Here is a 15080-nt window from a genome sequence, read left to right as displayed (position 1 = left end):
CGCCCTCTAGTGGGCTTTCATGCAGCCAACTTTCAGTTGGCTGCATGCAATAGTTTTTTTTTATTAAAAAAAAAAACGTCCGGTCGCCAGCCTGGCGATCTTAATAGAACGCCAGGCTGGTAAAATATGGACCCAAAATTTGGAGAGTTTTATTTTGATTGTGAATCAAGCTCTCTAAGGGTGTCAAGATTATGCTAATCCTGATAGGTCCATTCGATAGCAGGACTGAAGCCCAACGGGCTAATTCTATAATCCCCCTAACACATGGTTCCCTGTTGTTAAGAAAAGTGGTCTTTCTTGAGGAAATGTAGCTTGATATTTAAACGTCTAATATTCTTATAGAGATCTATTTTGAATATAGCAAAATCAAAGTCAGTTGTTAGACTATAATTCAGGCCTTTCTGTAACAACGGTATAACGCCTTCTGGAGGATTAACTTCCGATAAACTAATAACTTCTAGTAAATCACTTTCTGTATTAGTTGTTAAAGGACAACTGAAGAGAGAGGTATATGGAGGCTGCCATGTTTATTTCCTTTTAAGCAATACCAGTTGCCAGGCAGCCCTGCTGACCCTCTGCCTCTAATACTATTAGCCATAGCCCCTGAACAAGCATCCTGCAGATCAGGTGTTTCTGACATTGTCAGATCTGACAAGACTAGCTGCATGCTTGTTTCTGGTGTTATTCAGATACTACTGCAGAGAAATAGACCAGCAGGGCTGCCAGGCAACTGGTATTGATTAATATGAAATAAATATGGCAGCCTCCGTATACCTCTTACTTCAGTTCCCCTTTAAGTCTAATTCCTTTTCCGCTTTGGATCCTTGGTAAATTTCCTGTCCTCCCATGATAAGTGTCTCCCTTTCCTTTTTTTGTCTTGGTTTTGCTTCTCCCCTTCCTAGTGCTCTGCCTAAAGGGGGGGCTGGTTATCGGAACCTTATCTACCCGTTGGGTTGTTGGATTGTGTGCTATCGTTTTTCTTATCCTCCTCACTGGAATCTGTGTCTGTTGTCCAGTGCCCTTTCCCCTTTCTTGGGGTTGTCAGTTCACTACCTCTTTGCCAAGAGAAGTACTTTTTAAAGTGGTGGTCCTCCTCGTCTCTTTGAAATTTGCGTAATTTACATTCTTTGTGTATGCTTCACTCTGGATTAAAAGCAATTGCTAGCAGTGCCGATTCTCCTCTTTCCTTGTGTTACATACATTTTATTCATCATGCTACATCTGTCATTGTAATCACCAGTTCACTATTTTGTACCTGTGTCTATATTTGATGTATATCATTGTCTGTATCATTATGCACCCCTTGTTTGTTTTCCTACTTTGTACAGCACCACGGAATATGCTGGCACTTTATAAATCAATAATAATAATAATAATAATGCACTACACTATACATAAAAATTGTCCCTAGACAACACAAATAGAGATATAACTACGGTAGGGATTAGATTGTGAGCCCATCAGAGGTACAATTAAGTGACAAGACATACTCTGTACAGCGCTGCCAAAGATGCCAGCGTTATATAAATACGAAATAATAGTAATAATAGCAAATTGCAGCGCCTATCCCATGCACTGGAATGAACGGGGTCAGCATCGCAACGCAGATGGCGTGCGATTGCGTGTGTTGCATTCTGAACGCAAGGCCATCTGCATTGCTTAATGTGAACGAGGCCTAAGATGCAATCCACCATCAGCACAAAAGTCACAAAACTGTCATTGTTTATTGGAGAATGATAATGGCAGCCTGCGTATTCCTCTAATTTCAGGTTCCCTTCAAACTCTGCAGATTGATTTTATGTGTGCATGAATTGAAAGGGCAGCACACCTTATACACTAAGCAAGCACTGCTGAGGTGAATCTCACTTACCAAAAACATGGTAACCAAGAACACAAGTGTAAGTTGCCCATTCACGGTCTCTGCTCTCAAATCTGTTCCGGAGAAGTTTGCAACCACCAGAAATATCCCCTGTTGTATGGTTAAGAAAAAGCATTTATGTACATCATATTATACAGAATAAAATATTTTGAATTGTGATAAATACTTTAACCCAAACTTAGAATTTTTAGACTCCAGTTATATTTCTTATTATTTTTGCAATACAATTCCAACTACACTGTCTGTCCAGTACTGGCTTATCTGAAGGACAGTTATGTGACAAGACAATATTTTGTACAGCGCTGCCAAAAATGTCAGCACTATATAAATAGTAAATAATAATAATAGCACAAAAAATTGTTTTAGTTCAACTTAGAAGGAGAAATTGATTGGGGGAGCAACACAATGCTGTAGTGGGCAAGATGCCTTAAAAGGAAGGTTCAGGGACAATAAAAAAAAAAAAATCCAAATCCACTTACCTGGGGCTTCCTCCAGCCCGTGGTAGGCAGGAGGTGCCCTCGGCGCCACTCCGCTGGCTCCCGGTGGTCTCCGGTGGCCGACCCGACCTGGCCAGGCCGGCGGCCAGGTCGGGCTTCTTCTGCTCTCCATTATGCGTTTCACGCCGGCGCGCTGACGTCATGGGAAGTCCTCCAGGCTGTACTGCGCAGGCTCAGTAGTTCTGAGCCTGCGCAGTACAGCCCGGAGGACGTCCGAGGACATCAGCGCGCCGGCGTGAAACGCATAATGGAGCGCAGAAGAGGGCCGACCTGGCCGTCGGCCTGGCCAGGTCGGGTCGGCCACCGGAGACCACCGGGAGCCTGCGGAGCGGCGCTGAGGGCACCTCCTGCCTGCCACGGGCTGGAGGAAGCCCCAGGTAAGTGGATTTGGAATTTTTTTTTATTGTCCCTGAACCTTCCTCTTAAAGGGGCACTAAAGTTAAAAACTGTAAAATTTAAAATATGTGCAAACATATACAAATAAGAAGTAATTTTTTTCCAGAGTAAAATGAGCCATAAATTACTTTTCTCCTATGTTGCTGTCACTTACAGTAGGTAGTAGAAATCTGACAAAAATGACAGGTTTTGGACTAGTCCATCTCTTGATAGGGGATTCTCAGAGATTTATTTATTTTCAAAAGCACTTAGTGAGTGGCAGTTGCTCTGTCCAACTGCCAAAAAACTGTGTAGGGAGCAGGGAAGCTGGCCAGCATCATTGTTTAAACCCTTTTTAGGGAATATCTTTATAAACAATAAAAGCCTTGCTGAGAATCCCCTATGAAGAGATGGACTAGTCCAATACATGTCACTTCTGTCAGATTTCTACTGCCTACTGTAAGTGACAGCAACATAGTAGAAAAGTAATTTATGACTCATTTTACTCTGGAAAAAAATCTACTTCTTATTTGTATATGTTTGCACATATTTTAAATTTTACAGTTTTTCGCTGTAGTGCGCCTTTAACTGTTTAACTGTTTTGTGTATTAACACTGCCTTTTTGGTACAAATAGACTTTTTTTGTTACATATTTTGAAATTGGATGTTTTAAATTATGTACATTATACTTATTGAAAATCTGTGAAAAGCAATTCTCAATTTCTCCTACAAAAATGATCATATACTGTATAAACATAATTTTATTTAAATTTAAATAAATTATTTCCCTGGCAGCGTGGTAATGAGCAGTGTTCAGCCTTTCATTACCTCATAGGGACTCCCTAATTCTTTACATTAGAGATACCCTCCCCCCTCATGCATTCCTCTTTTGGTCATCCCTCTATCCAGTCCATCCCTCCACTATGTGAATCTTAATGATTTTTGCCCTTGCCTTTACTGTATGTCATAAGAAAAAGGCAATCTCAGTAATACTCACAGTACAGGATCTCATAGTCACCAGAGTTTGACATGATATATTTGCCATCTTTTGACCAATCCAAATGTGTAATAAAGCTGGAATGACCCTGATTATAAAAAGAAAGGAAAAATACTATAAGTGTACTAGTCGACAAATACAAAGAGAGGAAAAGAAAAAACGTAGATGTTGAGTAAAGGACACACCTGCTTAGCTGAACCATCCCAACAGGTAGTGTCAGTTTGGGATCAGAATGCCATGAATGGACTGAGCTGTAGCGATACACTGTAATCTACAACATCTGCTATGAATATGAGACACCAACAGAGCATATAAACACCTGTTCATAGGACATGGTAAAGTAGCCCTGTTGTGAAGATTTTCCCTTCTCACCTTCCCAGACATTCACTGCAGGTAATTTCTGCTACACATAGGCCCTTTTCCAATCATGATCAATTGTTCTATTTCACACCATATGCATTTCAGTGTAACTTTCATGCGATTTTTAATTTTCACAGTAGGCAAATGCAGCATGCATCATCACATCTGCGTATGGGAAAAATTAGGGGAAAAGGGGTACTGCAATTGCAATTAACTTGCCAGTGTCCTTGCTACCTGGAAAACACGTGTGATCTGAAAATCGGATAGAAAACATTTAGTGGAAAAGGCCCCTTACACAGGGTGCTTTTGAAAGGAAACCTGAACTGCACATAACATGAAAGGCATTATTATTGGCACAATTTTGAAAATGCTACTTGTCTAGCTTTTTGTGCTCATCCTCATTCTTTAAAATGAAATTCAAGTTTTGTTCTCCATCTTGTACTGGTTAATGGCAGTTTGTTTTGTAAATAAATATGGATTTGAAAACTGAAATGCTAAGATAACTTTAATAACATTTAACCACTTCATCCTACAGGCCATTTTGCCCTTAATGCCAAAAGCCATTTTCAGCTGTCAGCGCTCCCATTTATTTGGCCATAACTTTATCACTACTTCTCACACGTGAATGATCTACATCTTGTTTTTTTTTTTTATTGCCACAAAATAGGCTTTTTGCGGCTGAGACTTGTTTTCAGTAATACTTCATTTTCTATGCATTTTATAGGCAAGAACAAAAAAAAATGAAAAAATACACTATTTATAATTCCATCCCCTATTGTTTTAAAATAAACAATGCTACTGTAAATAACACCCACCCATTTTATTTTCCCATTAGTCTCGGCTGTCATAATATTTAAATTGTGTTCCTAGTACAATGTATGGTGCCAAAATATTATTTGAACGTAGAGGTGTATTTTTTTTTATTTTTGTTGTTGTGTCCGGTCAATTGTACTGAAACAACAGTAATATACCCTCATGACATACATATTAAAAAAAGTCCCTAAGATGCAGCCACATTGTGGTTGGTGGTGGTGGTTTGGTGGGAAGTGGATTAAGCACATTTATGCCTTCAGAGCTGTGGGAAGGGGGAGAGAGAGTAGCGGCCCCCCTTCCTTCAATCCTGCTATAGGTCAAGAAATTTAGAACTGATGCGAGAAAAGGGCGACCCACCAACTTTTATACCATGAATCAGTCCTCAATTTCTTGACTTATAGTTGAGTATATACTGTATTTTTTTTTTTACATTTGTTTGTTTGGTAACAGGGGTGGGTGGGGGGGGGGGGGGGGGGCGTTTTTGTAAGTTGTATTATTTTTTCATTTAAAAATGTGTGGTGTGTGTAATTTAACTTTTAGCCACTGGATAACACTAGAAATATATCCTGTGTCCTTTTGTTTTTTTTACTGTCCTTTACTTCCGTTATTATGAATGGACATGGCCTCTGATCAGAATCATGTCCATTCATTGCAGGCACTATGATTGGTTCGGGGAACCCTTGTTCCCCTTCCCTAATCGCTGAAATGGACACGCTGTCGGGAATGAGCGGTGGTCGCGCCCGCATGCACCCCTTGCTGTAACAATGGACGCGTATACACGTCCAAATAGACTTGAGCTAAAGACTAAAGTGGTTAATTAGTGGGGAAAAAAAAGCTTCCTCCGTAGAAGCGCATCCGCACGAAACGGCCGTAAGGCTCGCATCCCCCAGCACCCACCGCACAGCTTTACCAGCAAACCGGTATGTTACGTCTCAATATGCATACAATTGAATCCACGATCTTGCACCATGTGTTATGAATAAACAAGCAGTTTACAGCAGTGCCGGCATTTCTCATCCTTTTCTCTGCCTGAAAAAAAGCTTTTGCAACACGGACATGTTTTTAGAACTCAATTTTAAAAAATTGAGTTTTTACGAATAATGCCCACACACACACCTTGTTAGCTGGCCTCACTACTACATTAGTTACTAACACACGAGAAAGCCTGTTGAAACCATCTGTTACTAGCTTCTTCAATATTTTCACAAAGTTGCAGTTACAAGTATCTTGTACTTTGTGGGAAATAATTATTTGATCCCCTGCTAAATTTTGTCTGTTTGCCCACTTATAAAAGAAATACAATTTTTGTAATTTGTATGGTAGTTATGGAGAGAGACATAATTTCAACCAGAAATGCAGAAAACATGTTACATGAAAGTTATAAATTCATTAGTATGTCATTGAGTAAAATAAGTACTTGATCTCCAAGCAAAATATGACTTAAGTTCACTTATGCAATCTTGGTTGGCCAATTTTATCTATTTCATGTAGTATGAGGGACAACAGATACTGAATACTTTAAACAGATAGTGTAGGTAAGCTCTCATTCTACATGGAAGTGGTACAATTGGCCAATCAACATCAGATGTGTGGGTACAGTTGGCCCTCATACTGCACGGAAGTAGTAAAATTGCTCTATAAAGATTGGATATGAGTACGCACCTTAAAGCAAACCTGAAGCCAAAAAAACATTAGCAAAGAAAAGAGTCTCATATTTTTATTTGCATCATATTATATTGCATCATTCTGTCACAGTTGAAGCACACTCTGGGGTCGATTCATTATTGTTTCTGTGCTTTAATAGCGCTAGTTAAATGCGGTTATGCTGGCTAGTAAAGAAGCATGACTTAATTATCCCCACATGAATTAATATACTAGCGGCCGGGCCAGTGAAGTATCGCGGATGGGATACGTCACTACCACGAAGCTAATGTAAGCATTGGCCGTTGCTTAGGTATGCGCGTCGTGGTTGACGTCGTGGGTGGGCGGAGCCCAATGCCGGCGGATGCGCGCGATCCCTGGCTACTTAGTCCCCCAGGTACCGCCGCCGATGGGCGTTAGGCGGTCCTGGGGGTGCCACTTTGCCGACGACCATAGGTAGTGGGCGGTCGGCAAGTGGATATATATATATATATATATATACACACACACACACACACACACACACACACACACACACACACACACACACACACACACACACACACACACACACACACACACACACACACACACACACACACACACACACACACACACACACACACACACACACACACACACACACACACACACACACACACACACACACACACACACACACACACATTGGGTTGCAAAAGTATTCGGCCCCCTTGAAGTTTTCCACATTTTGTCATATTACTGCCACAAACATGAATCAATTGTATTGGAATTCCACATGAAAGACCAACACAAAGTGGTGTACACGTGAGAAGTGGAACGAAAATCATACATGATTCCAAACATTTTTTACAAATAAATAACTGCAAAGTGGTGTGTGCATAATTATTCGGCCCCCTTTGATCTGAGTGCAGTCAGTTGCCTATAGACATTGCCTGATGAGTGCTAATGACTAAATAGAGTGCACCTGTGTGTAATCTAATGTCAGTACAAATACAGCTGCTCTGTGAGGGCCTCAGAGGTTGTCTAAGAGAATATTGGGAGCAACAACACCGTGAAGTCCAAAGAACACACAAGACAGGTCCAAGACAGGTCAGGGATCAAGTGTAACGATCGGTGTAACACAGAGAGGGTCTGATTATTGGTGATCTGCAGTATCACCAAAAATACAGATATATACCTGATTATTGATGATCTGCAGTATCACCGATAATCAGATATATTACTAACCTCTAGGCACCTGAGTAATATGAGTGTTTGGTGCAACAGTAATACTTTGAGAACAATATCTGGAGGACAGGTACAAAGGCAGTAAGGAATACTGCACTAGGGAATGAGTACCTTTCAGCAGCCTGAGAATCTCCCACAGGGAGGAGTCAGACTGGAAGAGGAAAGGACCAGAGCGTGAGTAACACCAATAGGAGGATGTCACTGACTGATCTGTGAACTATCTCTAAACTGAGGAAATAGTTCTCAAGGTCGGGCAAGCCAGGTCGGCAACACACGGACATACAAAGTACAAAGACAGGAGGCTGATTCGGTAATCCTAAGGCACGCAAGGTTTGGCAACAGAGTATCAGATATAGCGAAGTACCGAATCAGTGAACAGAAGAGTGGTCAGGAAAGCAGTAAGTCATAACAGATAATAAACAATGCCTAGTCTTGGGTGTGAGCTCCGTGATCATCAACACCCTGGAACTAGTCTGACATATAACAGAATGGTAACACAAGTCCCTAATCTTGGGTGTGAGGTCCTTGATCATCAACACCCTGGAACTAGTCTGAAGTATAACAGAATGGTAACACAAGTCCCTAATCTTGGGTGTGAGGTCCTTGATCATCAACACCCTGGAACTAGTCTGAAGTATAACAGAATGATAACACAAGTCCCTAATCTTGGGTGTGAGGTCCTTGATCATCAACACCCTGGAACTAGTCTGAAGTATAACAGAATGATAACACAAGTCCCTAATCTTGGGTGTGAGGTCCTTGATCGTCAACACCCTGGAACTAGTCTGAAGTATAACAGAATGGTAACACAGATTCTGACAGTAAGGTCTGAGTGCTTCCATGTAGTGATCGCAACGGCAGACAACCAGCGAATGACCAGCACCCGGTATATATAGCACAGCGCTCTCCAGCGCCTCCCCTAAGTGCTGGACCAATGGGAACTGGCTGAATCGTCAGCTGACCGGCTTGGTCAGCTGACTCCCTTCTGGCTGTCATAAAAGTTCTGCCTCTCAGCGCGCGCGCACGTGCTTCTGCACCTGTGTGGACTATCAGTCCCAGCCACACCAGACATGTGTTGCGAACCACCCGCCGCGCTGGACGCAGAACCAGCCGCAACGCTATCAGGGCATGCAGCGGTTTCTCCGCGTTCAGCCATACTGGCAGATGTAGGCCTACGCGTGGAAACCGCTGCGTTGGATGCGGAATCAGCCGCCTTGTTCTGAGCACACGCGGCGGCTTTTCCGTGTTTTCTCACAGTACCCCCCCCCACCTAAAGAGTGGACTCCGGACAGCTCCCACCCGGTTTCTCAGGATGTAGGGCGTGGAACTCCCTCTTTAATTCATCCGCATGCATGCGGCAATCAGGTACCCATGTTCTTTCCTCAATGCCATAACCCTTCCAGTGAACCAAATACTGTACTGTGTTCTGTACAATACGTGAGTCTAAAATCTTTTCCAACTTCATACTCAGGTTGGTCATCCACCATCACAGGGGGAGGAGGAGTGGAATCTACATGCACTGCTGGCTTAAGCAGGGATACATGGAATGATCTCACACCCCGCATACTGGCAGGAAGATCAACGGCATAAGTAACATTGTTGATTTTTCTGGTTACTGGGAAAGGACCCACGAATCTGGGTCCTAGCTTGGGTGAAGGCCGTTTTAAAGCCAAATGACGAGTGGACACCCAGACCAAGTCTCCTGGCCGGAACTTCCACTCTATGGAACGTTTTTTGTCAGCTTGTCCTTTCTGACTCTGAAAAGCCTTCTCTAGATTCTTTTTCACAATTCCCCAAATGTTTTTAAATGACTTTTGCCAAGCCTCCAGAGCTGGAAACGGATTAGAAGCTACTGGAAATGGGGAGAACCTAGGCAACCTTCCTGTTACCACCTGGAATGGAGAAAATCCAGAAGAAGAGCTTTTCAAATTATTGTGTGCAAATTCTGCAAACGGCAAGAACTTGACCCAATCAGTCTGTGCATCCGCAACATAACACCTTAGAAACTGTTCCAGAGATTGATTAATTCTCTCGGTCTGACCATTGGTCTGTGGGTGGTAGCCCGACGAAAACGAAAGTTCCATGCCCAGCTGATGACAGAATGCCCTCCAAAATTTAGAAACAAATTGGACTCCCCGATCTGACACTATATTTTCCGGAATACCATGTAGCCGGAAGATATGCAGGTTGAAGAGATCGGCCAACTCCTGGGCCGAGGGGAGTCCTTTCAGGGGCACGAAATGGGCCATTTTACTGAATCTGTCGACTACCACCCAAATGACCGACATGCCCTCAGACTTCGGGAGTTTGCCCACAAAATCCATGGACAAATGGGTCCATGGTTCACTCGGGATGGGCAAAGGCTGCAATGTTCCCACAGGTGCCTGACGGGAGGGTTTACTTCTTGCACACACTGCACATTCTCTCACATACTCCTTGCAGTCAGTTGCCAACGAAGGCCACCATGCACACCTAGCAACCAGGTCCTGTGTTCTGGTGGCACCAGGATGTCCAGCATTTTTGTGGGAGTGGAACATCTGCATTATCTGGAGGCGGAATGGCAACGGTACAAACATGACCCCTTCAGGCTTTCCTTCAGGGACATCCTGCTGGAAGGGACTTAAAGTTTCAGTCCAGTTCCTCCAGGTCTCTGTGGCTGCCAACACCACTTTCTGTGGGAGAATAGTCTCTGGGTCTGAGGGCTGTGCTGTCTCTGGCTCAAAACATCTGGATAAAGCGTCTGCTTTAATGTTTTTACTACCCGGGGTATACGTAATTATAAATCTGAATCTCGAGAAAAACAGTGACCATCGAGCCTGTCGGGGACTCAATCTCTTAGCCCCCTCGATGTATTCCAAATTTTTGTGATCAGTGTAAACTGTAATCGTATGTTCTGCTCCCTCTAGTCAATGACGCCATTCTTCAAAGGCCAATTTAATGGCTAGGAGCTCCCTGTTGCCTATATCGTAGTTTTTCTCTGCAGGTGAAAATCTACGAGAGAAATAGGCACACGGGTGTAACCTTCCCTGCAACCCAGAACGCTGAGACAGCACAGCCCCTACCCCAACCTCTGAGGCATCTACCTCCACAATAAAGGGATAGGAGATGTCGACGTGTCTTAAAATGGGTGCAGTACAAAACAATTCCTTCAGGGTGGAGAAAGCAGCAAGAGCTTCGGAGGACCAGTGGTTAGTATCTGCCCCTTTCTTTGTGAGGCTGGTGAGGGGTGCGATGACTGTGGAGTACCCCTTTATGAACCTTCTATAGTAGTTAGCGAACCCCAAGAATCTCTGGAGAGCCTCCAGAGATTCTTGGGGTTCGGCTAACTACTATAGAAGGTTCATAAAGGGGTACTCCCAAGCCTCATCGCACCCCCTCAACAGACCCAGAAAGGGGACAGATGTTACCTCAAAAATGCATTTCTCCAACTTGGCATATAACACGTTTTGTCTTAGCTTGCGCCACACAAACCTGAGATGATCCCTATGCTCTGAGAGGTTGGCTGAGAAGATTAGTATATCATCCAAATATACCAGGACAAATTTGCCTAAAACCTCTCTGAACACCTCATTGATGAGCTCCTGAAAGACGGCCGGGGCGTTACACAACCCGAAGGGCATCACCAGGTACTCGTAATGCCCATCGGGTGTGTTAAAGGCCGTCTTACACTCATCGCCCTCTCTGATCCGTACCAGGTTGTATGCACCCCGCAAATCCAACTTTGAGAAAATCTTAGCATTGGTGACCTGAGTAAATAAATCGTCTATCAAAGGCAATGGATAGCGATTTTTTACTGTGATTTTATTCAGGCCCCGATAATCAATGCACGGCCGAAGGCCTCCGTCTTTTTTCTTTACAAAAAAGAAACCTGCTCCAGCAGGCGACCGGGAGGGGCGAATGAACCCTTTAGCTAAGTTTTCACGGATATATTCCTGCATGGCCAATTTTTCGGGCCCAGATAAATTGTAGAGATGACCTCTAGGGGGCATACAACCAGATCGGAGATCAATAGGACAATTGAAAGGTCGGTGTGGAGGAAGTTTTCTGCAAACTCAGAATACTGATCTGGCAATCCTTCCACGTGAATATTGGTCTCACCCAAGGTTACCTTCGCTAAACAATGATGAAAACAATGGGAAGACCAGCTCGTTAGCTGACCAGTGGCCCAGTTAATCTGAGGTGAGTGAAGTTGTAACCAAGGCATGCCAAGAATGATCGTGGAGGTTGTCATTCGTAACACAAAAACAAAAACAAATTTTCTCTATGCAACACCCCGATAGTGACTCCCACTTCTGGAGTCTGTGACAGAGGAATGTTACCCTGCAGAGGGGAATCATCTACTGCAGTAACCTGTATCTGTGGTTTTACCGGGGTGACCGGAATACCCAACTTTTTTGCAAATTCAAAATCCATAAAATTAGCCGCTGAGCCCGAGTCAAGGAATGCTTCAGTGACTTCAGACCTATCTTCCTACGAAATATTACAGGGAAGAAGCAAACGTTTATCATCTAGGGGTAAAAATTGCATGCCTAGGGTATTACCCCCGACTACACCTAGGCAGTAGCGTTTCCCGACTTCTTAGGGCAATTCTGCACTCTATGACCCCCCTCTGCACAATAAAGACAGAGATGCTCTGATATTCTGCGTTTCCGCTCCACTTGAGACAACTTTGACCGACCAATCTGCATTGGCTCCGGTGGAGGTGAAGCGGTTGGAGGTGGAGTCACTGGGGGTGCAGCGTGGGACACCATTCTCACATGGTTTTTACCCCGGGTCTGTCTCTGATAGCGCAGCCGGCGATCTATCCTGATGGCCGATAAAATGGCCTCATCGATGGACTTAGGTTCCGGCTGACTTAACATAAGCTCAGAGACCTCGTCTGACAACCCTGATAAAAAACAATCTAAAAGGGCAAATGTGTCTCACCTGGCCGATACTGACCATCTCCTAAATTCAGCAGCATAATTTTCAACCGGACTCTTGCCTTGACGTAAAAGTTTGAGCTTCCGCTCAGAAGTCGAGGCAATGTCCGGATCGTCGTAAATTATAGCCATAGCTTTAAAAAATTCCTTTACAGAGGTTAGGGCCTGGTGACTGATGGGAAGGCTATACGCCCAGGTCTGAGAATCGCTAGATAACAAGGTTTTAATAAAGGTAACCCTTTGGGCCATAGTTCCTGAAGAATTAGGTCTTAACTCAAAGTATGATAACACTCTACTTCTAAAATTTCGGAAGTCAGATCTGTGACCAGAAAATTTTTCAGGTACAGGCATACGTATGTCTGTGCTAGGAGGAGATTGCACATCCTTCACAGCCGTCTGGAGGGTTTGTATAGATCCAGACAAAGCGTCCATTAATGTCTGGTGGCTGCCCAGCACAATTTTGATGTTTTCCACCGAAGTGCTAAGTGTGCCCAGACGGCTGGTGAGTGCGTCCATTTGCATTTGGTCTGCCGTTCTGTAACGATCGGTGTAACACAGAGAGGGTCTGATTATTGGTGATCTGCAGTATCACCAAAAATGCAGATATATACCTGATTATTGATGATCTGCAGTATCACCGATAATCAGATATATTACTAACCTCTGGACACCTGAGTAATATGAGTGTTTGGTGCAACAGTAATACTTTGAGAACAATATCTGGAGGACAGGTACAAAGGCAGTAAGGAATACTGCACTAGGGAATTAGTACCTTTCAGCAGCCTGAGAATCTCCCACAGGGAGGAATCAGACTGGAAGAGGAAAGGACCAGAGCGTGAGTAACACCAATAGGAGGATGTCACTGACTGATCTGTGAACTATCTCTAAACTGAGGAGATAGTTCTCAAGGTCGGGCAAGCCAGGTCGGCAACACACGGACATACAAAGTACAAAGACAGGAGGCTGATTCGGTAATCCTAAGGCACGCAGGGTTTGGCAACAGAGTATCAGATATAGCGAAGTACCGAATCAGTGAACAGAAGAGTGGTCAGGAAAGCAGTAAGTCATAACAGATAATAAACAATGCCTAGTCTTGGGTGTGAGCTCCGTGATCATCAACACCCTGGAACTAGTCTGACCTATAACAGAATGGTAACACAAGTCCCTAATCTTGGGTGTGAGGTCCTTGATCATCAACACCCTGGAACTAGTCTGAAGTATAACAGAATGGTAACACAAGTCCCTAATCTTGGGTGTGCGGTCCTTGATCATCAACTCCCTGGAACTAGTCTGAAGTATAACAGAGTGGTAACACAAGTCCCTAATCTTGGGTGTGAGGTCCTTGATCATCAACACCCTGGAACTAGTCGGAAGTATAACAGAATGATAACACAAGTCCCTAATCTTGGGTGTGAGGTCCTTGATCATCAACACCCTGGAACTAGTCTGAAGTATAACAGGATGGTAACACAGATTCTGATAGTAAGGTCTGAGTGCTTCCACGTAGTGATCGCAACGGCAGACAACCAGCGAATGACCAGCACCCGGTATATATAGCACAGCGCTCTCCAGCTTATTGGAGGTCCCCTAAGTGCTGGATCAATGGGAACTGGCTGAATCGTCAGCTGACCGGCTTGGTCAGCATACTCCCTTCTGGCTGTCATAAAAGTTCTGCCTCTCAGCGCGCGCGCGCGCATCCTACTGAACCTGTGTGGACTATCAGTCCCAGCCACACCAGACATGTGTTGCATACCCCCCACCGCGCTGGACGCGGAACCAGCCCCACCGCTATCAGGGCATGCGGCGGTTTCTCCGCGTTCAGCCATACTGGCAGATGTAGGCCTACGTGTGCAAACCGCCGCGTTGGATGCGGAATCAGCCGCCTTGTTCTGAGCACACGCGGCGGTTTTTCCGCGTTTTCTCACATCAAGTTATTGAGAAATTTAAAGCAGGCTTAGGTTACAAAAAGATTTCCAAAGCCTTGAACATCCCAAGGAGCACTGTTCAAGCGATAATTCAGAAATGGAAGGAGTATGGCACAACTGTAAACCTACCAAGACAAGTCCATCCACCTAAACTCACAGGCCGAACAAGGAGAGCGCTGATTAGAAATGCAGTCAAGAGACCCATGGTGACTCTGGACGAGCTGCAGAGATCTACAGCTCAGGTGGGATACTCTGTCCATAGGACAACTATTAGTCATGCACTGTACAAAGTTGGCCTTTATGGAAGAGTGGCAAGAAGAAAGCCATTGTTAACAGAAAGCATAAGAAGTCCCGTTTGCAGTTTGCCACAAGCCATGTGGGGGACACAGCAACCATATGGAAGAAGGTGCTCTGGTCAGATGAGACCAAAATGGAACTTTT

General features: G+C 44.1%; 1 protein-coding gene across 2 annotated transcripts in view; it reads right to left on the bottom strand.

The window, feature by feature from the left end:
* The window catches only part of EML3 (EMAP like 3), a 375337-nt gene that overhangs the window by 34926 nt on the left and 325331 nt on the right, over window positions 1-15080 (bottom strand). For both annotated transcript variants that reach the window (XM_068260560.1, XM_068260561.1), the window contains exons 20-21: window positions 3749-3836; window positions 1871-1969 (exon numbers count right to left, since the gene is read on the bottom strand). In XM_068260560.1, coding sequence (XP_068116661.1) covers window positions 1871-1969; window positions 3749-3836 — 187 coding nt within the window. The remainder of the gene's footprint in view (window positions 1-1870; window positions 1970-3748; window positions 3837-15080) is intronic.

The sequence above is a fragment of the Hyperolius riggenbachi genome, chromosome 11, assembly GCF_040937935.1.
Source record: "Hyperolius riggenbachi isolate aHypRig1 chromosome 11, aHypRig1.pri, whole genome shotgun sequence".
Taxonomy (NCBI): domain Eukaryota; kingdom Metazoa; phylum Chordata; class Amphibia; order Anura; family Hyperoliidae; genus Hyperolius; species Hyperolius riggenbachi.
The sequence above is the reverse complement of the archived record's forward strand: the minus strand, read 5'-3'. Positions and strand labels throughout refer to the sequence as shown.